Here is a 26,355-nt window from a genome sequence, read left to right as displayed (position 1 = left end):
CAACTCTAGGTGCAAATCTACTGAATCATGATGGTCAGTAATGGGGTCTCTCACACCACTGCGCAGGTCCACCAATCTGAATTCATACCCTCTCTGTTTACAGTAGAGGTATAGCTGGGGATACACATTCACCATCAACGCAGTCCGCTCTGCAACTGTATCTGCACATGTCCAAAAATAAAAGGACTTAAAATCATATGCATCAGTCATTTTTTCCTTATGTTCATTCTATGTAATTATGATTTGCATTTGTAAGTAAAAGTTTGTGAACCCTTTATAATTACCCGGATTTCTGCCTTACTAACATAGCATCTTTTTACATTTTCAACACTTACATTATACAGTCTAAGCAATTGAGGGTTAAGGGCCTTGCTCAAGGGCCCAACAGTGGCAACCTGGTAGTGGTGGGGTTTGAACCAGCAACCTTCTGCTTACTAGTCCAGTACCTTAACCGCTAGGCTACAACTGTCCACATTGATTTATTATTAACAATCAAGCTGGAAAAGGTAATGTATATGTTAAATAACTGGTAGAGGCTTATTTATCAACAGTAATGCTTTCTGTAACTGCTGATCAGACTTGACCACACACAAAATTTTTTATTTATGCAGTGATTTTTTGCACAAACAGCTCTGTCAAGTTCATGTTGGGAATTTTATTTCATTAAGGTTTAATCTTTGATCTGGCGATTACAAAACACAATTGTTCTTCAAAAAATCTAAAAACGAATGAGCACTTTTTATTTTTCGTATTATCCTGGTCAGGGTCATGATTGGGGTCAAGGCAGCAATACTCTGGACAGGGCCCAATCCAGGGCTTTGGCCAACCCCCCACCCCTCCATCCTTGGAATTGGCTAATCGGGAGCACCACTGAGATTTGAACCTGAATCTCACTGATGATGGGCTTGCGTAACTGTGAATTGTATATTGAATGTATAGTTTTCTTACTGTAGGCTGTAAAGCCACTTAAATGCATAATGATCTCCCCACCATTCTTCACAGGTTTGAGGTTTAAAGATGGGGTAAGGTTTTGATACACAGTGCCTTTTTTCAAACATATAGTGTATTACCTCCAAGAAGTGGTGTCATACACTCACAGAACATTAATCACAGAAAAAAAAGTTCAGTACTTAAAAGTAAATTTTTTCTATATTTTTTATGCGTTTTTCTCTCATTTTCAATTTGTCTTCCGCTGCTGGGGATTTTTTGCAGTTGAGGAGGGTACATTGCTGCTCACGGAACCCTTTTCCACCCATGCACCTATCTACCAGTCAAGGTCCTTACACAGCGTTTGAAGACCCTGCCCACATAGTCCGGTCATCCCTCCCTGCAGGCACTGCCAATTATTTAACCGAGGAGTTCAGAATCTTGGCCCTGGTGTGGTAGCGGAATATCCCGCTGCGCCACCTGGGCACCAGACTGTGTTTTATAGGTTTAGGCAGAATGTTTTTTACTATTAAAATGACTTCATAAATATGGCTTATAAAAATACGACCATGTGTTGTGATTACTGCAGTTTGTAAGGTTCACAAACTTTTTCTTGCAACTGTAAAATTAAAACATGTATAATTTCAGTCACTCTCAACTTCAGTGCTGTTCATCTTACCTTGATATCCCCCACACAGATAGATCATGAATCTTCTCTGTAACAAAGGGCAAAGTTCATATGTATCCTTTGGAAAAGCAGTTGTTTTCTGTAATTCCTGATATTTCTCATCACACTGAACACTTCCACAAGTTTTCTCAGAGGAGCTCAGGACTGGACCCATTACAGTACTAAATGGTGCCATAGGGATATCTTCTTCATCCCTCATCTTCTCCTTTTTATCATTCATTTTCTGTTCCTCTGGTACTACTAAACTTGGCAGAAAGTGAGGCGCACTGTCCTTCAAACACTGGTCCTAAAATATTAACATTGTTTAGAAGATGTTTCTTTTGGATGTTGTTTCTAAAAAAGGATTAGCATGTTACCTTCCACGAAACCTTTTTATTGGTCAACAAGCTCAGTGCATCAGCTTCACTCTTCTTGAAATGCCATTGCTGTAAATGAAACTGGGGAAAGACAATGTTCTTGATTTCCTGAATAAATGAAAACTATTAACTGATGATCTTGGATACACTATATGGACTAAAGTATTAGGACACGCCTTATAATTTTTGTATTCATGTGTTTCAGCCACAATCGTTAACATGTGTATTAAATCAATTACATTAAGCAACGTGTGGATTTTTTTCCATAAAACTTTACTTACTATCAGGTGGGTTGTGATCTTCAACTCTGTCTCCACACTTACTCTGACATAAGGAACATTCTGATCCATTGGGATCTTCTGCTTACACAAGATTATTATATAAACCAAACAAATGACAGCATTCAGCTTTGACTATACATTTATACTGTTTAAAAAATAGACATTGTGTGTGTCTTTTTTTATACCTTGTTCTTGATTATTCTGTCAAGAGGGCCATAGTCAGCCAAGCACTGAGAAAAGAAAAGTTCTTGAAGTCTGTGGGTGCCAGTTAACCTGGCAGTCTTGCTCAACCCATTGGCAATAGGTGGAAAGCTTACATCTTTGCATTTCTGAAAGTAGAGAAATAATGGGTCATTATGGCCTTGCTTTGTTACCTTGATACGCTTGTCAAACATGAGTTATGAATGAGGTACCAATCTATTCCATCACACACACACACACACACACCCACTTACTCACTCACATCCAGTCACTCTTTTACATGTTTAGGGGGTACTGGAGACACCTGTAGACAATGTGTAAATCGACGAGACCTTGTCAATTACCTTGTCAATTAGCTTTTAGTAACAACATAATAAGCTTACTTCTGTCTTCTTCTTTTGGATATTGCCCACATCTTGGAATTTTAGATTTAGCGTTGAGCTATCTGTCTGTCTGTCTGTCTGTCTGTCTGTCTGTCTGTCTGTCTGTCTGTCTATCTATCTATCTATCTATCTATCTATCTATCTATCTATCTATCTATCTATCTATCTATCTTATTTAAAATGTTATAAATCTTTACTAGCACTTAACTCTTTCCCTCTTATTAAATCTGTTTGGCACAGTGTTGTTATGCACAGTAAGTGTATGACACAACTTCTTGGAGATAATACACTGTATGTTTGGGAAAAAAAGGCACTGTTCACCAAAACCTTATTCATCTTAAAACCTTAAACCTGTGAAGCATGGTGGGGAGATCCTTTTGTGTTTGAGTGGCTTTGCTGCCTTGAAGTCTGCATTAAGAAAACTATTCATTTAACAGTGTGGTCAAATAACAAGTCTAATCAACAGTTACAGAAAGCATTACTGTTGATAAATAAGCCTCTACCAGTTATTTAAAACAAGGGTTCATATACAGTACCTTTTCCAGCAGAAAGGCTATCACTGTTTCAGTTAAACAACCAGATTAGCTTTTAGTAACAACATAAAAAGCTTACTTTTGTCTTCTTCTTTTTTGGTATAATTCCATTTTTGGATTCCATTTCCCACATTATGGAGTTTTAGATTTAGTGTTAAGCTAAATTTTTCTTTTTTTTAATGAAAATGTTATAAATCTTTACTAGTACTAATCTATTTCCCTCTTATTAAATCTGTTTTGCACAGTGTTGTTATGCACTGCTTATGTACAATGTCCTGTTTTTGTCTGTGTAGTCAAAGAGCTCTGAGTGCAGGATTGAATTTCAACAATTGACACCCATAGTTACAACACACACAATCATTATGTACATTGTTTAATTATGGTGGAAGTGAAATATCAGCACCAGTTTGTTGGACAAAGGACTAAAGTGCATTTATTTTTAAAAATATTTTGACAGCATTGCTAAGAACAGATCATTGTTCTCAATGTTCTAACACTTATTTTGTCATATGAAAAAAGCCAAATATAATATGAGGCACAATTAGGCTGCTATAAGGGGTCAGGGAAGATTAGCTTGAACAGGATTGACTTAAAACTGACCAATAATGCCCTGTGTGGGCAAATAATGTATTGTAAATATGAAAACAGCATTACAGGATAGCTGACACAGAAATGATGACCAGCACAATGTGGACAGCATAACCAGCAATGGACAGGATAGCCAACGTAGAAACGGTGAACAACACGGTGTGGACAGCATAACCACCACTGGTCTAAATAGCTGACATAGAAACAGTAACCAGCACAGAGTAGACAGCATAACCAGTGGTGGACAGGGTAGCCAACATGGAAACATGGTCACCAGCATGATGTGGACGGCATAACCAGCACTGAACATAATAGCAGACATGGAAATGGTGACCAGCGCGATGTTAAAATAACATATTTACATTAAAAAAAAAAAGTGTTTGTTTATTTGTTATTTTACATTTTGTAAGTGGGAGGAGTAGGCCTCACCTCTAAAATAGGGTTGCCAACCATCCCGTAAAATACGGAATTATTCCTTATTTGGAAACTAAACAACGTGTTCCGTATTGAACTGATATGGGACGCGCTTTGTTCTGTTTTTTAATCAATGGGAGAGAAATGCTGCAGATTAGACTGAGACAGGGCGATATGTATGAAACAGAAGGGAACTGCTGCTACTGTGGGAATTAGAAAGCGTTTGGTTATTATTTTAAGTAGTGTTCACTTTTAGTCTTAGTAACGCCATGTGTGCGCAGGCATATCAGCGTAACAACCTGTTTATTACTCCGCTGTTTGAGTAGCGCAGTGGGCAGAGCGCATCGCGCATATTTTTCCGCCCTATGTTCGGATCCGGCTTAGGGCGAAACTAAAGTACCACAAGCAGGGCCGGCGCTCTGGGCGCTATCAAAATGAACCAAATTTGCAGAATGCTTAACCGAAGTAGAACAACACTATGGATTAAAGTGACAAAAAAAGAATAATGGGAAAATAAAACAAACAAAAAAAAAAAAAACAGGAACAAACAAATTAACAAACAAAAAAACATTTATACATCCACAGCCTACAACAGAGAAAGTGGATAGAAAAAGGCATAGCACAAAAATGTATACGGCAAGTTGCTTAGAGCCCTGTGACAACTAAGTTCTTATAAAAGAGTAAAGAAAGGAAACAGGCAAGGACAGCAATGCATGAGCAGCTCCTTATCCCAGCATCTGGCCCGGCCTTTGCTTAAAGCGCACTTCATAAAAGGTCACGACTCCAGGGGATTGCAGGGCAGGAGGACATGATTCTGTAACTGTGATAACTACAGCAGATGAGCCTGTTACACTAACAAATAGTGCACACAATGTGAAGAAAAAAAACAAATACGTTTTACTTTAGTGCAAGGCTTTTTTTCTCTCCAAAGCTTATTCTCTCAAAAAGATGTAAATCTACAACTGTACTTGTCCACTAAGTGGCAGTAATGTATTTTATGCATCAACCTAATCTTCCAAATTAAAAACAGCACTTAAAGTTTGCTTAACTTTAAATAAACCTCATTTTTAAGACTTAATAATAATAAAGTAACAAAGAGACTGGGGTGTAAAGAGTTATGGGCAAAATATCATGAAAATTATACTTGTTCAAAAAGACTACAAGCTGTAATAGCTACAAAAGATGGTTTAACCGAATATAATGCAAAAGAATAATCAAGATTTTTGTTATTATTATTATTATTATTATTATTACTTTAACTAAAAACATGTCTCGTTTGTCAGATTAAATGAAAAAATGAACTTTTTGGCAACTCAAACTGAAAAGTTGAGAAGAAACTTTTAGGTGTGAAATTATTCAAGTATGAGAATTTAAACATAAGAAACCATCTATTATTGTCATCTGTGTTACCAGTTACTGCCTGTGTTTTGGCAGAATTGATTGACTGAGTGAAACAATTGTGATAGGACAAAGTATACAAAGATATTCTACGTCACTTAAAACTACAGAGCACTAGATCTCTTTTACTGTCTTTGAATGAATTTGCATGTATTTTAATCAGCTGATCATGAATGAATTTTGCCAGTTGTCTAAACATTTCAATCCTTAAAATAACATCCCTTAATTTCACCCTACCAGGATGGCTGACCACAGGCATTATGATTGATGTATTCATTGTCAAATGTTAGATTTTAGTTCATAGAGTAAATCACACGTTTGGAATTATTTGAGCATATAAGTGATTATCATTGTGGAACAACTCTCAACATCAACTCACAGGCAACAAGCAACACATACTGACCCCAGTCAACCTTTAATGAATTATGTTAGTGGACACAGTCTTATCCCTTTGTGACAAAAGGGTTAAAGGACATAGGTAAGTCAACTTTTTATAGGCAGTACTTTTAAGTACTGGCTGACCAGGATTTTGTTAAAGACTAAGATTAACAGTAGTCTTAATAATTCCCCCTGGACCCTAGATGTTAGATTTTACACTTTAGCTCAGTAGGATCAGATGCATCTTTTAATGTGTTCACTGTTTAAATGACAAGTATATTTCTGGCTGGTTGGCTATTGGTGTGAATACGTCTAGTATATGTGTTTTTGTTCAATTAATCAATTAACACAATTAACAGAATTGACAGTAAACAAGAACATTCTAGTTAACCTGGTGTACTACAGATTTCTACATCTGAACAACTTCACAGACTGTAAGAGTCAGCTTCAGACATGAGCATGTTACTTAAAAAAGAGAAGCTGTGATTTCCTGTGTGATTTAGACAAAAGAGCTGTAAATACGACAGTAGCTTTTACATGCTATTGCACCTGCATCCTGTGAGCTACCCCAAAGCTCAGCAAGTCCCAATGGCCAGCCCTACTTTCACTTCACATTTGCATTGAGTTAAAGGTTAAGATTTGGCCTAATTAGCTAAATGAACCCTGTTATTGATGGTAATACTCAGAACAACCAGAAACAACCATTTTTTGGTTGTTCTGTACAACCAAAAAATGCAGCAGCACATTAAATAAATGTACTATTTTGTATCCATTTTCACCCCAAGTTCATCCCAATTTAATTTTTACCTGCAGTTAGTTAATTAATTACCCTGCATGTCCCACATCCATGTTAAAAGAGAAAGACCAAGGGCTTACACACACCTTCCTTTTTTATGTCTTTTTTATTCTCCTCATGTTTGTCCCCAACACGTATTAATTTTTGTCACTTGTTTGTCTATCGTTCTTCTATTGATTAGATCGGGTACTCTGAGCATGCGCACATTCTGGTTCTGCGCCGGACTACATGTCCCATCATGCTTTGTATTATTGTTGACATATTTATGAAAAAATGGCCGCGGTATCTCCTATATCCGAAGGCTGCGCGCTACAAAGAAGTCTGAGTAAACTCGCAACTGCTTCGTCTGGGTCTCCCAGGGTGAAATATCAGTCAGAGCCGCTGTATTTAGTTTCTCTAGAACGCTATGGCAGAGACCCAAATTTCGCTGTACATTTCCCGGACAGCATTTCTATGTCGGATAGTCTGTTCGATGCGACTGTCAGTGATGGAGACTGCAGAGTGCGGGTGTCCCTGGATAGCAGTCTCAATTCTCTCATTCACAGAAATAAACTCCACTGCGGTAGCGTCCTGAGGAACGTGGTGTTCTCTGCTGTGGGTGATAGTGAAGGGGATGGGAGGACATTTCATATCTGTAGTCTGGATGTTGATAGTACGTGTAGGAGTGATGCAGCTCTGCGCGCTCTCTCCTCTGTGAATGTGGACACACTGCAGTGGGTGATGGTGGCTGAACCGAACCTGGTTCCTCTCAGAGCCCGCAGGAGCACTTACCTCCCTCTGTGGAATAATCACGATTTTACCGGGGATGCATGGAGACACACACCCCCGTCTGAAACTGGTGAAGAAGACTCTGAGGAAGAGGATTTACTGGAAGGTAACTTCAACTGGTTCAAAACTTACTTCAACATAAATATGTAGTGTGCTGCATAGAGGCAGGAAACCTGATTTTACGCCCTATGTAGGGCAGAAGTGTAGGGAGTGCAGAGCTATTTGGGTTCCTCCAAATAAATTTTCCTTATTCGTGTGTACACGTTAGTAACAACATTAATTACTTAATAATTACACTAGGTAATTACACTAATGTTTTAGGCACTGGTAGAAAGCGTGCTGTACAATACCAACAGGTTCTGAGGACCTGGGCTTGTTTTTTTTAGTGTGTGTAAGTAGTTTAGCAATCTCACGCTGTGTCTTGGTGAGTTTCTCCCACCGGTGGCTCGGTGGGTAGCACTGTCGCCTCACAGCAAGCAGGTCCTGGGTTCGATCCCCAGGTGGGGCAGTCCAGGTCCTTTCTGTGTGGAGTTTGCATGTTCTGCCCGGTTTCCTCCTAGAGCTCCGGTTTCCTTCCACAGACATGCAAGTGAGGTGAATTGGAGATACAAAATTGTCCATGACTGTGTTTGACATTAAACATGAACTGATGAATCTTGTGTAACCAGAAACTACCTGCCCTGTCATGATTGTAACCAAAGTGTGTGAAACCTAATGTTAAAAATCTCAATAAAAGGGCCGCTCAGGTGGCGCAGCGGTAAAAAACACACGCTGGAACCAGAGCTGGGATCTCGAATACATCGTATCGAAGCTCAAGTCTGCCTGCCGGCTAGGCTGAGCGGCCTGTTGTTTAGAAATGGGCGGGACTAAGCCGGATGGGCTCTCTCTCTCATGACTGGTGCAATTTGGTGGCGCCTGCACAGAGATGAGAAAAGAGTGCTCTCAGGGTGTGTCTCTCCGTACACAGTGCTGAGCTGCACTGCACTCGTCAAAGTGTAGGTGATAAGATGCATACGGCATGCTGCCCACGTGTCGGAGGGGGCGTGGGTTAGCTTCATTCTCCTCAATCAGAGCAGGGATCGGCATTGGTGGAAAGGTAGCATGAAGCAATCGGGCAATTGGATGCGCTAAAAGGGAGAAAAAGGCGAGAAAATTTATAAATAAAAAATATATATTAAAAAATCTCAATAAAATAATTCCCATCTCATAAAATATGCAGAAGGTGGATTGGTTACTTAAAGTTGCCCTAATTATTAGTAATGGAGTGAATGTGTAGTCTTTGTTGCACTTTGCTTCATTGGCACTCATGGGGAAACAAGCAGTTTGGCACCAGAATGGATTTTACACAGTTTGGTTGCCAGTACTAGCTGGATACACCTGATTGACACAAACTTAGCTTAGGGAATGGGTTATTTTTGGTATGCATCTATGAAAAGAGTGTGCAGGTTATGTAAACAGTAGACTCCAAATGGCTCATAGTGCAATGACGTCAACAGTTATTGATATAGTAATACATTTAATTAAAAAAAATCAGTGCTTAGGCCGGTGGTTTAGTTTACTTGTTGTTGTATAAACACAAACTAGGCTAAACGTTATAAAATCCAATTAAATTCAAAAAACAAGAATTTAGACTTGTGCAAAGTCTCACACTTTACAAGGCAATAAAAATTCTAATATTTCATATGGACCCACTGAACTGTTCTTTCTTGTTCTTTCCTAGATTCTGTGTTTTTGTGTTCTGCCATTGCTAATAAATAATGCTTGTCTAAGCAGGACAGCCGGTCATGTCCCTGGCGGAGGTCCGTCGGCACTTCCTGAGCGGCTCCCGGCGTCGCAGAGGCACTCTGTGTGTCCGGATTCTGCACAAGTCCAGACTCATGTATTATGGAAAATCAGACCAGAGCTGTGAATGCCCTTATAAGGTTAATATTAAGCAATATTAGTTTGTAACCTTAACAGAGCAAAAGCTGTGAAACAATGACTCTCTTTCTAACAACCCTAAATGCTTTGTCTGTGCCAGGCTGAGCTGAAGGTGGCAGATGGATCCATGAGTGTGTGTGTGGTGCTGTGGAACACCGTATGTTTAGACTGGTACCGTTGCCTGCAGCCTGGTCAGGTTTTAAGACTGAGCAGGTATCGGGTGAAGGAGAGTTACAGCAGCCGAAGCGGACAGGACACAGAACCTAGTATTGGTACATTCTCCAAACAGTGCCGCTGTTAACCTTAATGCAGATAATTTACACCCCTAGTAGTCTGCATTCGCTATGGCTTTAAATTAAATTTGCCCTCATGTAAAAAACTACCAGCCAACATTCCTGTCTGATTTTCTTCTGCCTTCCTTACACAGAGATAAGTCTGAACTCCAGAAATCCTGCAGTTAAAGTCGCAATCGTTCCTAAGCAGCATGTTTCACCCGAGTGGAGTTTACCGGATCTTCCTCATAACTTCCTCTGTGGGTACGCATACACATAGACAAGGTCTTTTTTCACACCCTGACTGTACATATGGTAAAAAGTAAGGTTCACACTGTAGCCCAACATCTTAACAGGGCTCAACAGAATCTAAGAGGAAATTGCAAGTACATGATTCATCTCATACCATTCTTGTTGAGATGATGGGTCACAAGCACTGTTTTGCTTTACAAAAATAAGGAGGGGACTATGATTTTTAGTCCAACTTTATTGTTTATTTATTGTTTTGTTTTTTACATCCAAGCATATAAACTGGGAGATGTAATACTCACCTATCAGTCATGTCTGAATGCATGAATGTATGTTCTTTACAAACTTGCCTTTGCAAAATGTGAATTTGTATGGTTATTTTTTCAAACGTATTACTGGTGTTCCCTTTTGATATGTTTGCAAATGCCTACCACAGTGCTCTAAAAGTATTTGCCCCTTCCTAATTTCTTCTATTTTTTTCTTATATTAAAATGAGCTGGAAGATCTAAAAATTTAAATGTGACAAATGAGCAAAAATAGAAGAAATTGTATCTGGCCAAATACTTTTCACACTGCTGAATTATTTGATTTATTAGACTGATGAACATAGTGATGATAAAGAGATGTCTGATTAATTTGAACTTAAATGGTCTCTATTGTGCTTTCAATTTGCAGACAGGAGCTACTAAGTTGTCCTCAAAGCACCATCTGTGATGTGATTGGTGTCGTCGTCTTTGCAGGTCGACAAGAACGTGTCAGGAACAAAGGTGAGACATGGTTGCACTGTGTACACACACACCACTCAACTGCAAGTTTTTATTGAAGTACACACTATGTACTGTACTTTGACTGCGCGACATGTTCTTGCTGGTCAATAGCACCATTGAGAATTGAAACCCAGATCTTAGCAGTATGGAACTAGAGTGATTTGCTCCTGCACCACAGCTAGCCCCCACATTTATTTTTTCTATTTATCATATGCTAAATGATGTCAGATGTTCTTAATGACACATTTCAGTACTATTGAGAATCCCTACTGCACACTTTTATAGAACATTTAGTGTGTGGCATGCAGGTTACAACCAACCCTCCGATTACCCTGGGAAGGCTTACAAAGGGGGTATCTAGCACACGCACACTCTGACACATGCAATAGCCAACCACTTCTTTTCACCTGCTCAAGGCAGGTTCACACAGGAATCAGTATCGCGTATGGAGAGTCATGCACTGATCTCCATTATTCACCATCTTTGTGCAGGCGCATTTGTTCAGCCTTCAGAGACCATAGTTGCTGCAGTAATTAGGACTCCCTAACATGCCAGACCGATAGCAGTCTAAGATTCAAACTTGAGAGCCGTGTTGGGCAGGTGTATGTTACCGCGGTGCCACCCGAGCGCCCCCACCTTTATATTTTCGTAGCGTTTCCTTGTCATTTCTGTAATCTGAGGTTTTTTATTTTGTTTTAAGCTGGACGCAGGTCAGAATTCGAGGAGTACAGATGGCTCCAGTTGGAAGACGGCACCTCAGATCATCCAATCACCATCAAGCTTTTGTCAACATCACAGCCGGATATCCAGAGCAGAATCCAACCAAGTGATTAATCTGTTGTGTACAAGTATGCACTTAGCTTTATGAGGACTACATAATCATTTCTGTTAAAAATGAAATATGTTTTCTCTTCAGTGGCACTGCTCGTCTGTACTCAGCTCAAGCTTGTAAAAGTCACACTTGGCAGTGCAACAACTTTTGAGTATCTGGTCAACACACCACATACCCAAGTGTACTGCACAGGTAGCGTAAACACATTAAATTTTTAGCTTTCAAATCATTTAGCACATTTCACTGCATATCATAGCTATTGCATATGCTCTTTTGATGAGGTGTGATTGGCTGGTTGTACACAGGTACTGGTTCTCACCCTGTGATGCCTTACAAAGGAATCCGTCCTGTCCGGCAGTTCCTGCAGTGGCTGAAACAGGTGGATGAAGCAAGCATGCTGGACAGAGCTGTGATTGGAGGATACTTTAGCTATCCACCCCTTCCTGTTTCACTGCAAAGCTTTATGGAAAACAGACAAGGTAAAGAGAGGCGAACTTAGCAGCCCAACTCTAAACTGACCAGGATAAAACAGTTGATGAAAATCTATCAAATCTTTTAATTATTAAATCTATTTAAAACCTTCTATGGCAGTATTGGTGTATTCTATTCCAAACCTTTGCTTCAATTAGTGTGTACTGCACAAAGTTTTTAGGTTTGAGCATTTCTTTTGCTTTTCATCTAGGAGAGGCTGGAATGATCAGTGGAGGAGAAATGAAGCTGCAGTATGAACAGCTACATTACAGAGAAAGACAGCGCTTTGTGGTTCAGTGCACCATCACTGCAGCCCGCTACCACAGGAGAGAGGTACCCTGCATTGTATTTTTTTTCTGTCTCCGATTCTAATCATTTCTAATTCCCAGGTTGCTATTTCTCTGCCATTGAAAAGCACACACATTCTGTGTATATGATTGTAGCACATACAAGTAGAAAGAAAGGTTTTTCAGTGTTTTCACTGATCGACTTGATTGTAGTTGTAGATTGTAAATATAAACACATTTTAAATTTGTTGCCTGTATAACACACTCAAAAAGGATGTCATCATAATTTTTACATCGTCTTTACAAGCAATGATGGGTTGTGACTCACCACTTTGTACCAAACTTCAGGGGAAAGTTGCCAATCAGTCCAAAATAACAATTTCAGTATAATAATTTCAGTTGTGTGTTTTGCAATCTACAGTACATAATATTGTAAGAAGGTTCAGGAAAACCAGAACATAGCTGCAAACCACCACTGATTGTGCAGGAACCTTGAACCTTTAGATGACATATGCTCAAGAAACCATCGTGCTACTGTGATAAATATAGTGACTTTATTATGCAAAGAGAAAGACGTGTATCCATTCTATCCAAAAGCACCCCTGAGTTCTTTGGGCCCCAGCTCATCTCAGATGGATGGAAAGACAGTGGAAATGTGTGCTGTGGTCAGACAGTCCACATTTCAGATTGTTTTTGGGAAAAATTGACATAAAATTCTCGGTACCAAAGAAAACCCAAACTGTTATCAGTGAAAGGTGCAAAAGCCAACAGTTGCCATAGTATGGACATGCATCAGTGCATCGGTGATTTACATATGTGTGGTGTATATTGGGATTTTAGACACATGCTGCCATCAAGCCAACGTCTTTACCCCAGAACTCCATGATTATTTCATCAAGACGATGTCAGGCCTCATTTTGCACAGACTGCAACAGTGTGACCTCATAGACACAAAGTGCATGTGCTTAACTGGCCTGCCTGCATTCCAGATCTGCCTTTTATTAAAAATGTATGGTGCATCATTAAGAGGAGAATCATCTGACTGTTGAGCAGCTAAAGTCTCATAACAAGCAAGAATGGATAAAAAAATTCCACAACAATTAGTGTCCTCGGTTCCCAAACCATTACAAAGTCTCATTAATAGGAAAACTGATGGAGCACATCACGCCTCTGTCCCAACTTTTTAAGTGTGCTCCAGTCATCAAATTCTAAATGTGTTTCTATTTACAAAATATTATGAAGTTAATCAGTGAAAACATTGGAAATGTTTACTTTCTACATTTGTCAAGTAAATAAAGACTCTAAAAGGTTTAACAAATCACAGATTCTACTTACTGCATTTTACTACATGTCCCAACTTTTCTAGAATAGAGTTTATATAAAAAGCAATAATTTTTTTTTTAATTATCAATTTTTTCCCACTTTTTCCCCCCAATTTTTATCCCTATTCTAGTCATGTCCAATTACCCTGATTGTGTCCTCTATACTGATTCGACCCTTTTGCCGCTAACTGAGGACGCCACTAAACGGACTTGTGCCCCCTCAGGCACGCAATCAGTACAGACTTGCATTTTTCACCTGCACGAGCCGAGTTCATACACCGAGAGACACTGCGCACGGAGGGTCACACCCCCCTCAATGTTATTCCTCAGCCCTGTGCAGTTGTTCCGACTCTACCCCTAAGCCCGTGAACAACAGCCAAATGTTGTTCATACTGCCGCCCAACCCAGTCGGAAAGGTAGAGCTGAGTTTCGATACGATGTATCTAGAAACCCAACTCTGGTGCGCTAGCGTACTTTACCGCTGCGCCACCTGAGTGGCCAACAAAGCAATTAATTTTTGATCAGGTTTATGGTTTAATTATTCTGGGGTTTTTTCAGGACTCTGGGAGGATTCGTAATTCAGACCCACTATCTGCTCAACTCAGCCCTAGGGTGCCAAGACATAGAGAAAGGTGTGTGTGTTTCCTCCATCGAGCCTTGGTGTAATGTTAATTATATGAGAAATATGATAGGCGTAATGTTTGCTTTGCAGGTTGGAACCTTTCAAAACACCTCCAAAGAGAAAATTGCTCTTTGCCACTGATACTCCAGGCAGCAGCTCGAGGAAGAGGTAGTGTGTACGTGAAAGAGCGTGTTTATGCTTTCTGCTGTTCTGCTGTCATTCACTAAGTCAAACATTTTGTGTTCATGTTTTATTAAGGTTGGCACCAGCGTTTCAGCAAAGCTTAACTGAGGAGGATGCGGAAAATGGTGAGAGAAGGGTAGACACTTTTTTGTTTAGTGCAAAGCGTCTTGCCAGTAGATAACTCGGTTACAATTTTATAATCCCATCTGTTCGTCTAAATTTGTGTACAATAATCATTGTTAATCATTGTTAAGCTCAGGTGGCGCAGCGGTAAAAGACATGCGCTGCAACCAGAGCTGGATTTTGAGGGTGCGTCGTTTCGAATCCAGCTCTGCCTTCTCCGGTCGAGGCTGGGCGGCTATATGAACAACGATTGGCATGTTGTTCAGGTGGGGGGGCGGGATTTAAGATCGGACGGGATACTCTCTCAGGACTGGGGCGGTTGCGCCCTCTGCTGGCTGGTCGGTGGCGCCTGCATGGAGACGGGAGGGGGTGCGGTGGAGTGTGTGATCCTCCGTGCACGGTGCTCTGCCGAGCTGCACTCGTCAAGTGTGGGTGATAAGACGGTCGATTGGCTGTGCACGTGTCGGAGGAGGCGTGGAACGGCCTCATCAGCCCTGACCAGGAGCAGGGACCAGCATTAGTGTGAGGATGATTGATGGGATGAAATTGGACGCGCTAAATTATTTAAAAAAAAAAATAAATAAATAAAAAAAAAGAAATGATATTGGCAATGACAACTGCTGGGCCCTTCAGAGTACCTATAATGATTTGAGCTAAATTAAATATTTCCTGATGATGATATTGGCTATGTCGGAGGAGGGGGGATTGCCAAGGCCCCACGATGGATTGGCAACTTGTCTGGGTTGTGTTACTGCATTGCACCCAGTGATTCTGAAAAAAACAAACTCACTGTGACCCTGACCAGGATAAAGCAGTTGTATAAAATAAAATGAACATTTAATAAGCAACCTTGAAACACCTTGGTGTGTTTTAAGGCCCTTGTTTGTCTATTATCCATTTACCCCCAAACATCTACAAATAAATACCTTTACCTAAAAATCCTACATTATGCTAGCCCACCAACTCTGAGATCTGGGTTTGAATCTCAGCAGGTCCTATTGGTCAGCTGGGCGCCCACACAGACATGATTGGCTATGCCTGGTGGGGGAATGGCCGAAGCCCCTGGATGCATTGATGCCGTGTGTTTATGTGTTTGTCATGTTAAATTCCTTTCCCAGAGTTCTCTCTGTTTGATGGTGCTTTGGAATTTCTTGTGGGAGAGGATGATGATGATGATGATGTAGATGACGACGAATCTTTCTCCACGCCACCCAGCAGTCCTATGCCGTCCAACCTTGGTATAGCACAGATTGCCATGGAGACATTACCATGGCGCTTCTGCTATGAACGGCGTCATGTCCAAGCGGCCGCCGTGGGAATGCAGACCAACAGCTTTAACAAGCTTCTCCCGCACAGAGAGCTGGAGTCGTTTAGCCCCGCCCCTTGTTACACTGGCTACTTCACATTAACACTGAGAGGTTTGGAATAAAACACATTTATAACGACAGAATATTATAATTCATTAAAGCACACACACACCTTAGCACACATGTAATCAGGGTGTGTGTATTTGTGTGGATGTGTGTGTGTGTGCAGTCTTGTCAGACGGAGTGCTGCTGGATGTCCTCTTTCTCCCTGCAACTCCTGGAAGCTTGCACTGGACGCCTTTTCCCCTCACACACGACAACAGCTGGGAGTCCATCCTATCACACGGTGGATTCTCACCACATGGCCCGCCCCCAAGCCCAGGTAAGATAATGGTCACTGACCACTTTATTAGGTACGTATATACTGTATGTACATGCTGTATCATTGGCCAATTTGTTAGCTACAGCTACTACTTTTTGGGTATACATTGACTGACTGTAGCCTATCTGTTGCTCTGTACACTTTGCATCCTCTGTCCATCCCATCCATAAATAAAAAGTGGCCTCTACAGAACCCTCACTGACCAGATATTATTTGGGTTTTGGATTATTTGCATTGCCACGAGTGATTGTTATTCAGTGTTGAGTATGGTTGAGTGTTTCTTTTTCAAATGATTACATTTACTGGCCTTTTTATTAGGAACACACACCATGTTAGATACACATATTATTGTAGACATGCAGATAGAGCCTAGATCTATTTTATTTAGGATATTCCGCTAGTCTTAATCACTGGACACTGTTGGCTTTACATTTTTGGTTAGAGCTCTACTCTCCTCTCAGCATTTTGAAACCAAGGTGTTTAAAATACTAACAACACAGCTGCACCTGATACATTTTATACATGTGCGAACAGATACAGTGCTATATAACATAACTATATAACATCTGGTTGGGGTGGATGCATGGCACTATTATACTAGTGTATATGAACAGTGTATTGTTAGCATTACATATTAGAATATGTTCATGTTTTAGCACCGCTTTAGCCTGGTTAGGGTAGCAATGGGTCTGGTTTCTGCGAAATCACTGGGTGCAATGCGGTAACACACCCCTGACAGGTTGCCAATCCATCATGGGGCCTTGGCCATCACCCCCTCAGACATAGCCTGTCATGTCTATTATAGATGCCCAACAAGCCGATAGCAGCACTAGGGATTCCAACCTTGGATCCCAGCAGTAGAGCTAGCATAATTTACTGCTGCACCACCTGAACACCTGTATTAACACGTGTTGTTAATACATGTACTATATCCGAATGAGTTCATTCAGAAAACAAAAAACGTTTGCATTATTAATAATAATGAGTTGTACTTGGTCTCTGTTTCTCTACTTATAGCTGACTTGATAGCCACAGCAACACAGCTGACAAACCAGAGACTGGTGTGTGTGTTGGAGGCGTGTGCACTGGGTGAAGACAAAGTAGAGCTGGTTCTGAACCGTGCTTTTCCTCTAAGGAGCTGATGGGACTCTATGACGAAATTACAATCTAATTTGTACAAGAGTTAAGATTCAGTGTTGTATGGGGGTCATTTCTACAAGAGCTAAGAGTCAGTGTTGTATGGGGGTCATTTCTACAAGAGCTAAGAGTCAGTGTTAAATGGGGGTAAAGAACAAAGTGCCTTTTTATTTATCACTTTTATTTATTCTTTTATTTATTGTATAACTGTTTTATATAATTATATATTTTTTTCACTCATGGCAACGCTGGATGTTAGAATATAAAAGATTGGCTTTATAGGTGCTTATGTAACAGCGGACTGTTTCATTATCTTAAAAAATAAATGAAATTTTTTACAATCAAAGGTCCAAGATCTTATCGTTCTCATAAACAACGTCGCCTTTGGTGATGACGAATCTGATCAGCTCCTGGTGGCTTCCAAACTGGTAGATAAGATGCTCCCATCTGTGAAAATATAAAAAATAAAAGAATCTAATTAACACAGCACTTCAAAACATAACATGCTGCTGTGTTTGTGTATGTACCGTGGCGCATTGATGATAAGAAGGTCTCCTTGTTTGCCAGGTTCCAGTGATCCATGCATGTGCGAGCAGTTGAGAGCATAGGCTGCATTAATGGTCGCAGCTGCCAGAGCTTCAGGCATCGACATTTTCAGGGTCACGCAGGCCAAATGCATTACCATGGGCTAGCAGGAAAATGGAATGTTAAAAACAAATCTTCATTTTGTAAAAGAGTAAGGGAAAACAAGTATTTAAACACTTGTTTTATTTAATATTTACATTTAATGTTTTTTTTAGACATACACTCATACTATGACCAAGTGTGTAGACTGAGCATAAGCTTGTTGGAGGTCCTATTTTAAAACAATGGGCATTAATATAACGTTGGGAAAGCTTTCCACAAGATTTTGCAGTACATGAGAGGGAATTTTTGTCCAGTCAGACAAAAGAGCATTTTTGAAGTCAGATGATGTTGATGTTGGACAAGAAAGCCTGGCTCACAATTTATGTTTCAGTTTATAAAAAAGCTGTTCAGTGGGGCCAGGGCTCTGTGCAGGCCACTGTAGCTGCTTCACAAAAACTTTATGAACCTCACTTAATGTGCAAGGCACATGCTGGAAGAGAAAATGGTCTTTTTAAAACTGCTGTCACAGCTGGAAGCATGTTATTTATTTTGTGTTGTAGATTTTATACAGGTGCTTGGATGGTGAAGCGGTAAGGTATGCTAGCCCTCTACAGCCGAGACCCAGGGATTCAGGGTTTGAATCTCAGCAGTGATGTCAGAGGGAGATGGTGGAAACAGCCTAGCCATTGGAAAGCCCAGATAAAATAAGGAGGGTTGTGTCAGGCATCTGGTGTAAAAACTGTTCCAAGTCTGGTATCTGGACCAGATCTGCTGTAGCATCTCTTAAAAACGGGAGCAGCCATTAGGAAAAAAGATCACAGATTTTTACACCTGTTAGTCAAGTCAAATTTTTGTATATGGCTTTTTACAGTGGACATTGTCTCAAAGCAACTTTACAGAATCCAGGACAGACCCAAAAACCCCAGTGAAGCAAGCCGAGGGTGACCGTGGCAAGGAAAAACTTTCGTAAAATTACAGGAAGAAACCTTGAGAGGAACCTGGACAGGATGTGGCAGAAATTCCTAAAACCAGTTATTAGGTGAGGTGTCCAGATACTGTAGGCAATAACAGTATTGTGGGAATTTGAAGTGGACATTCTGGATGCATTGGTAGTATATTAAACAAGTGGTTAAACACATGTTCATAACCCTTGTGTGTGTGTGTGTGTGTGTGTGTGTGTGTGTGTGTGTGTGTGTGTGTTACCATTGAGCAGCAGTATGCATTTGGATTAAAGTCGCTGCCGAGTGCAACTATAACTCCAGCATCAATCATATCTCTGGCGCGAGGACAGGGAAGTCTATTTTGACAACAGAAATATGCATTTCTTACCAACCATACTCTTTATTTTAGTATTTTATTAGTATAATATTGCAATTTTAAATCTACCTGAGAATGTAGGCGGTGGTCGGCAGAAGAACAGCAGATATTTTGGCTCTGGCCATGGCAGAAATGCCCTCATCTGTTACCTCCTCCAGATGACTTATTGCTAAAGCACCAAGCTCTTCCCCAAGCTAGCAACAGAAGTGAAAACAAAAACAGTTCAGCCATTACATTGAATTTAAAAATTGAATGACCAAAGGTACACAGACCCAGAATTAATAGTTGAGTTTGAGTTGGCGTTGAGTTTTAAAAGCGTTGAGTTTCAAGGTATTTTTTCCCATAATGATGTATGGGAAACCTGTTAATGCGTTCCATGGTTCGGTGGAACTGCATATATTTTAGGCTAATGTAAAATAATGTTTTTTTGACACTTATACACTGAAAATAACACAGATATAATATAAAAACACTGAAATACAATTGAAAACAGTTAAAAATAAATAACTGTTGCACAAAGCTTAACGTGACTTATTGTACTAAAATGTGCATGGAATTACATAAGTGGAGAGAACTTACTGTATGTGCAGTAATAATTAAGAGAGGTTTAGTGTTTCTATGTAATAATTTTAATACATTGTCATGTTAAGCTTTATTTAACGATAAGCGTTTTAGAATCTCAAAAAAAAAAAGCTGGTTCTCACAATTTCTCAGAACCTCGAGCTATAACACAAGTTTACAAGTAGAAAATCCAGATGAACACAGACACATGTGGAGCTTTCAGAGTGGATTTGACAGTTATTTCACACAAATGCAGATTCGTCTTATATGCGCACTTTGAATGACGTCTTACTGCACCGCTCAAGCGAAGCGGCTATTCACTGTTAATTTGAAATTAAATAAATACATTTTTATTGATTTTATAAGGTGAAATCGTTGAGTTTAAGGGAAATGTTGAGTTTAAGGGTGCAAATTTCTCGACAAAGGGCGTTACGTTTCAAAGAGTTTTCAGTTTAGGGGACGTTGAGTTACAAGGTACCACTGTATACAAATCACCAACACATTTTGTGAAACACACGGATATCACCCTCATAAAAATGAAGTGCCCTGTTATTACTGAACCAATTAATAAATCAATTAGAACTGATAAACCCATTCAGCTGATTGAACACAATTAGATTGTTTTTCCTGCTCTGTAAAAAACACTTATTTTGGACCATACTATCCAAATCAAGCAATCATCTTAAAGTTTCAACATGAACATATTGCCACTATCTAGGGTAAAATCCAGAATGGCTGAGAAGAACATCTGTTAGAATATACAGTATCAGCGTGGAAAAGTTTATAAACCCATGTAAAGGCCATGAATTTAGGACTCCACCAAACCACAGTGAGAATGAGTAACTCGTAGTGAAAATGTTTTAATTATTCTGTTTATGTATTTTTTTTCCCTTTTTCTCCCAATCTAGTTGTATCCAATTACCCAGTTATATCTCCTCTATTGCTGTAGACCACTAGGGACAGGTAGCCTAGTGGGTAGAGCTTTGGGCTATCAATCGAAAGGTTGAGAGTTTGAATCCTGGCTGTGCCATGCTGCCACTGTTGGGCCCTTGAGCAAGGCCCTTAACCCTCTCTGCTCCAGGGCTACTGTACAATGGCTGACCCTGCGCTTTGACCCCAGCTTCCAAACAAGCTGGTATATGTGAAGAAAGAATTTCGTTGTACTCTATATGTCAATTTGACAAATAAAGGTATTCTATTCTATTCTATCCTGCCCAAGGAGGTCCGTACCTAACACACCTGCTCTAATATGTGTGCAGTTGCCAACCACTTCTTTTCACCAGCATGAGGCAGGTTCACACAGGGATCATTATTGCGTACGGAGAGTCATGCAGTAATCTCCATTATTCCCTGTCTTTGTGCAGGTGGCCTTGACCAGCCAGCAGAGGCCATTATTGCAGCAGCCTTTTGGCAAGCCCTTCCCCGGATATAGCAGTCACATAGTAGGCACCCGGCTGGCCGACAGCAGACCTTAGATTTTAACTTGAGAGCTCAAAATCTCAGCAATGGAGGGCTAGCGTGTTTTATCCTGGAGCCACCCAAGCATCCATAAGTAGTGAACATTTGGCAGTGGTAAATCTATTTAGGAGTGGCCAGCCTGTTTTTATTTTTATGTGGCTTAGAGACAACTCAAACAGAATGTTACAAACAATGCCAGAAAAAAACATCTAGAAACTACAGCCGCAGGGTATTTTGGGGAAGGTACAAACGGTACCTGGATGATTTCCAAACATATTGGGATAATGTTCTGCAAGTTTTCACATGGTCATTATGGGTGATTAAGTGTCGACTGAAGGGTAGAGATGGCAATTCCATCCATTCAATATAAAATCCACTACACAAAGCATGCAACAACAGTCAATGAGGCGTTTCTTTCACTTTCAATATCAGTCATATCACCAGTGGATTCAAAAAGTATTTAGACTTCTTGACTTTTTGCATACTGTGAAACTCTACTTACTGTGTGCTGTGGATTTAATTGTGAATGTATATAATTACTATTCTACCCATCAATCTACACTTAATCACCCATAATGTGTAAAAAGTATTTAGACCTTTAGTTCAATACTGCAGAAGTCCCTTTTGGCACCAATTACAGCTGCAGGTCTTCTTGGATATGTCTCTACAAGCTTGTACAGATTTTCCTGTTCTCACACTGCAGATCATCTCAAGCTTTGTCCCAGATGTTTGGTTGGGTTTAAGTATGGGCTTTGGCTGGGTGACCCAAGGACACACAAAGACTACCCCAAATCCATTCAAGTGTTGTTTTTCTGTATGCTTTAATAGACTGTCTTGCTGAAAGGTGAACTGTCACCCAGTTTGAGTATTTGTGCACTCTGGAGAAGGTTTTATTCCAGGATGTTCATATAAACATGAACCAGAAATGGTTGTCCGCCCAACAGGTCCTCCTATTTTTGCACATGCCTTTTAGTATCCAATTACCCGATTGCATTACGCTTTCTCTCTACTGATGTTGACTTCCACTTCTGACTGAGGAGAGCCATGAACAACACACACCCCCTCCGACACGTGTGCAGTAGCCGACTGCATCTTTTTACCTGCACGAGGCGGATCTATGCATCAATTGTGGACGGAGGCTTTGTGTACGGAGAGTCACACCCTGATTACAGTATCCCTCGTCTCTGTGCAGGCACCATCAATCAGCCAGCAGAGGTCGTAATTGCATCAGTTTTGAGGTCCCCCCAGGCACGCTTTCTGGAACAACAAGCCAATTGTTGTTTGTGTAGGTGCTCAGCCTGCCGAGTAGCAGAGCTGAGATTCAAACCGACAAGTTAGAGATGACAGCTCTGGTGTGCTAGTGTGTTTTACTGCTGCGTCACCTGAGTTCCCCATTTCAAAGTTATTGAGGCCTTAGATATTGCTTTATATCACTGCCCTGATCTATTAGTTGATCTTGGAAATCAACAGACAATTCCTTGACCTTCATGGCTTGTTTTTTGTCCTGACAATGCAAGACCCAGATGTCTACCTTTCCAAACTATGGCCAATCAGTTAAAATTGCAAACTGTGGACTCTAATTGAGGTTTAGCCACATCTTAAGAATAATTAAGGCAAACATGATGCACCTGACCAATATCTGGAATGTTACAGCAAAGGTTCTGAATACTTCTGCAAATATTATAAGATTTCAGTTTTCTAAACAGAAGTCAAGGGGTTTGAATCCACAATAAGCCACATGGTGTAAAGATGTATGCACATTTGTGTTTGTGGTCTGAGTACATGTTAATAGGTGCACACACACCTGTGCAGAGTTCATTGGATGCAGTTCATCTCCGTGAAAGTTGATGTTGAGGCCCATGTTTTTTCCAGCTTGTAGAATTTGTCGTGTGGCCTGCAGATCGAACACGCCTTTCTCACAGAAGACATCGATGTTGTCTACTCGAAGGCTGCCTGCAGCTATGCGTTTTTGTATAGAAGGTAGCTGCACTGATAAGATGTCCTTAGTTGCCTCCTCCATAGTCTTACCCCTAAACATGAGTATGAGAGTGTTTATAAAAGAAAAGGTGGTAAAAGATTAGAACAGATGTTGGGACAGTGGTTCTTTAATTTAATGTCAATCCACCACTTTAATTGTTTGTCTTCAAGCTCTGTCAAAAACATTGAATTATAAGATAAATGCCACCACAATGCTGTTATAAACCCAGACAGAGAGGCAATCCATCACATAGCATTACACACTCAATTTTACTCACACATGAGCTAGTTTAGAGTTCAGCAATTTCATACCTAGTTTTAATGTGTCATTGTTCTGATGAAATACCTAATTACATCCAAGATATAATTAGGACAGCAAACAAGCTCCAGAGTATAATACTACCACCACTATGCCTAGTAGTGCTTACAGTGTGGTTAGGATTAAATATCTCCCCTTATCTTTCTTATCTCTTACTTAAACATGCTTTAGATCAATAAGGCCAAATTTGTATTTATTTTTTTTAATGCATTTTCTCCCCTTTCCTCCCGACTTTTTATTGCCGATTGCCGATACCGCTCTGATTTGAGGAAAGCAAATCTAACCCAAGGCTACGGCAGCAGCCGTATGCATTTTGTCACCCACACTAGGCGAGTGCATATATGCGAATCAGCCTTATGTACGAAGAGACACGCCCTGATCCACACTCTTTCCCTGCCGCTGTGCAGGCGCCATCAATCAGCCAGCAGAGGTTGTAGTGCATCAGTTACGAGGAGTCCCTATCCGGCTTATTACCCCCACCCATATATGAACAACAGGCCAATCATTGTTCATGTGGCTGCTCAGCCCAGCCGGATGGCAGAGCTGAGATTCGATACGATGTATTAGAAATCCCAGCTCTGATGCGCTAGCGTGTTTTTTTTTTTTTTTTTATGCATTTTTCTCCCTATTTTTCTCCCAATTTAGCGCATCCAATTTGTCTTCCGCTGCTGACAGACTCCAGATTTGCATCCAAGGAGAGCACGCCACTGCCCACGCCTTCTTTACACGTGTACGGCCCTCCTCTTCTCGTCCGTGCTTCCTGCACTGGCATCTCTTCTGCCAATCAGGGTCCTTACACAGCGTATGAAGACCCACCCACCCACATATAGTCCGGTCCCCACCCTGCAGATACGGTGGCCAATTTGTATCTGCTGCAGGCACTGCCAATTATGCCCGCCAGATGGCGCCCACGGAGTTCAGAAACTCGGTGCTGGTGCGTCAGCGGAATATCTCGCTGCGACGCTAGCGTGTGTTTTTACCGCTGCGCCACCTGAGCGGCCCTGTTGTTTTAGCAGCTTCAAATTAATGCCTTAGTGGTTCTTGGATAATGTCTGTTCATCCTGACTAATTTCCTCCAATATTTGGGTTTTCTTAGTGACCTTTGAATTTAAAAAAAGAAAAAAAAATTACTTTGTACTTACAACTGTTTGTATAGATCTTGGAACTTAAAAATGACTCCCAGTGACACTCCTGATTAAAAAATATGGGCATGTAGAAGTTTAGCTGTAACTAATCATATAGCTGTAACTAATCGTAATTACTATTGAGGATGACATGCCAATAAGCTAGAACTTCTTGTTGACTTGCGGTTGGTGAATGCATGTCTTAGACCCAGATACTAGACTGCCCTGCCAGAAAGAATGTGCAGCATTACAAAGTGGTAAATGCTTTACCATCCCAACTTTTTGGGATGTATATATTAACAAATGAAATGAAGTTGACCAGACAAAACATGAAATATCCTGGGTTCATGCTGTCTGCCATAAAATAAAGTCAAAGTAACCTTTCTGACTTGGGCTTGTACAAAACAGTACAGTGTACAAAATGACCCACTGTTGCTATACAACAAAAAATGACAAACACAAAGCATGTTTCACCTGGGCACTGCATGGGCTCCACAGTATGTTGAAGAGATCCCGATGGGCATGGTTCTCCTTGCAGCATCTATAACACTCAACATTTTGAGCTCAGTATCAAGCTCCAGTCCATAACCACTCTTACATTCCACCAGTGTAGTCCCGGCTCTCAGCATACGCTCCAGACGACCCTTCAGTCCCTGCAGCAGATCCTCTGAACTCGCTTTACGCGTGTGTGTCACTGTGAAGTGAATTCCCCCACCAGCCTCATGCACCTCCATGTATGTGGCTCCAGCTAGCTACACACACACACACATACAATATTCCTGCTATGGCATGGAATCCCATTTGTAGTTGTACGATAAACACATTAATTAAGAACAATTTACCTTCATTGCAAATTCATGTACTCTGTCCCCTGCCCAAACTGGATGGGTGTGTGCATCAACCAAACCTAAAAGATTTCGTTACTTCAGATTGTTATTTAATTTGACAAAATAAGTGGGTACAGATACAGAATGAATACTTACCAGGTAAAACACACATGCCAGTGGCATCCAACACTTTATCAAACACAGCTCCTCTAAACTGTGACTCAATGGTGTCTGCAGGCCCCACAGCTTTTATTAATCCATCACTACACACAGTCAGAATGCAATTCATAATGAATTCCAGTCTACAGTTCAAATTCCCCTAAAGCAATCCAACAAAGGAATTGACTTACTGTCCAATTACCACGTCTGCATTCCCAATGACTGCCAAATTCTGCATCCCATCTTTGGTCAGGAACCTCTCACCATTCTTACACACCATTACCACTTGTTTGGCATTCTTCACTAAAAGCTTAAAGCTGTCAGACATTTTGTATCAGCTTCCCTCTTAGAACACACACTCTATGAGAACTGAGTTCAGAGATAATCGAAAAGGCAGGCAA

General features: G+C 40.6%; 2 protein-coding genes across 3 annotated transcripts; one reads left to right on the top strand and one right to left on the bottom strand.

Moving 5' to 3' along the window:
• The first annotated feature begins 7,216 nt into the window (after window positions 1–7,216).
• si:ch73-71d17.2 (RPA-related protein RADX) lies at window positions 7,217–19,336 on the top strand. Of its 2 annotated transcripts, none has more exons than XM_062994095.1 (15): window positions 7,217–7,817; window positions 9,485–9,633; window positions 9,732–9,903; window positions 10,059–10,167; window positions 10,828–10,919; window positions 11,620–11,745; window positions 11,836–11,943; window positions 12,057–12,230; window positions 12,434–12,555; window positions 14,390–14,463; window positions 14,544–14,621; window positions 14,712–14,761; window positions 15,878–16,177; window positions 16,296–16,448; window positions 19,084–19,336. In XM_062994095.1, exons 1-15 carry the CDS (start codon window positions 7,217–7,219, stop codon window positions 19,155–19,157), a joined length of 2,382 nt encoding a protein of 793 aa, XP_062850165.1. In that variant the 3' UTR covers window positions 19,158–19,336. The 2 variants fall into 2 exon arrangements, with proteins under 2 accessions (XP_062850165.1, XP_062850164.1); XM_062994094.1 differs by lacking the exon at window positions 19,084–19,336 and adding an exon at window positions 17,466–17,605.
• amdhd1 (amidohydrolase domain containing 1) lies at window positions 17,734–26,329 on the bottom strand. The gene is made up of 9 exons (XM_062994096.1): window positions 26,146–26,329; window positions 25,952–26,058; window positions 25,811–25,875; window positions 25,443–25,720; window positions 23,353–23,578; window positions 19,599–19,723; window positions 19,416–19,509; window positions 18,113–18,273; window positions 17,734–18,032 (listed from the first exon to the last, which is right to left on the bottom strand). Exons 1-9 carry the CDS (start codon window positions 26,280–26,282, stop codon window positions 17,927–17,929), a joined length of 1,299 nt encoding a protein of 432 aa, XP_062850166.1. The 5' UTR covers window positions 26,283–26,329; the 3' UTR covers window positions 17,734–17,926.
• Window positions 26,330–26,355: the final 26 nt, after the last annotated feature.

Source organism: Trichomycterus rosablanca, chromosome 4, assembly GCF_030014385.1.
Source record: "Trichomycterus rosablanca isolate fTriRos1 chromosome 4, fTriRos1.hap1, whole genome shotgun sequence".
Taxonomy (NCBI): domain Eukaryota; kingdom Metazoa; phylum Chordata; class Actinopteri; order Siluriformes; family Trichomycteridae; genus Trichomycterus; species Trichomycterus rosablanca.
The sequence above is the reverse complement of the archived record's forward strand: the minus strand, read 5'-3'. Positions and strand labels throughout refer to the sequence as shown.

Excerpts from the sequence above, each read along its gene's own strand:
- si:ch73-71d17.2 (XM_062994094.1), top strand. The coding sequence starts at position 7,217 with ATGGCCGCGGTATCTCCTATATCCGAAGGCTGCGCGCTACAAAGAAGT. Across the intron at positions 9,904-10,058 it reads GGACACAGAACCTAGTATTG|AGATAAGTCTGAACTCCAGA; the intron begins GTACATTCTCCA and ends TTCCTTACACAG. Across the intron at positions 10,920-11,619 it reads AGAACGTGTCAGGAACAAAG|CTGGACGCAGGTCAGAATTC; the intron begins GTGAGACATGGT and ends TTTTGTTTTAAG.
- amdhd1 (XM_062994096.1), bottom strand. The coding sequence starts at position 26,282 with ATGTCTGACAGCTTTAAGCTTTTAGTGAAGAATGCCAAACAAGTGGTA. Across the intron at positions 25,721-25,810 it reads TACATGAATTTGCAATGAAG|CTAGCTGGAGCCACATACAT; the intron begins GTAAATTGTTCT and ends GTGTGTGTGTAG. Across the intron at positions 18,274-19,415 it reads ATGCATACTGCTGCTCAATG|CCCATGGTAATGCATTTGGC; the intron begins GTAACACACACA and ends TTTTCCTGCTAG.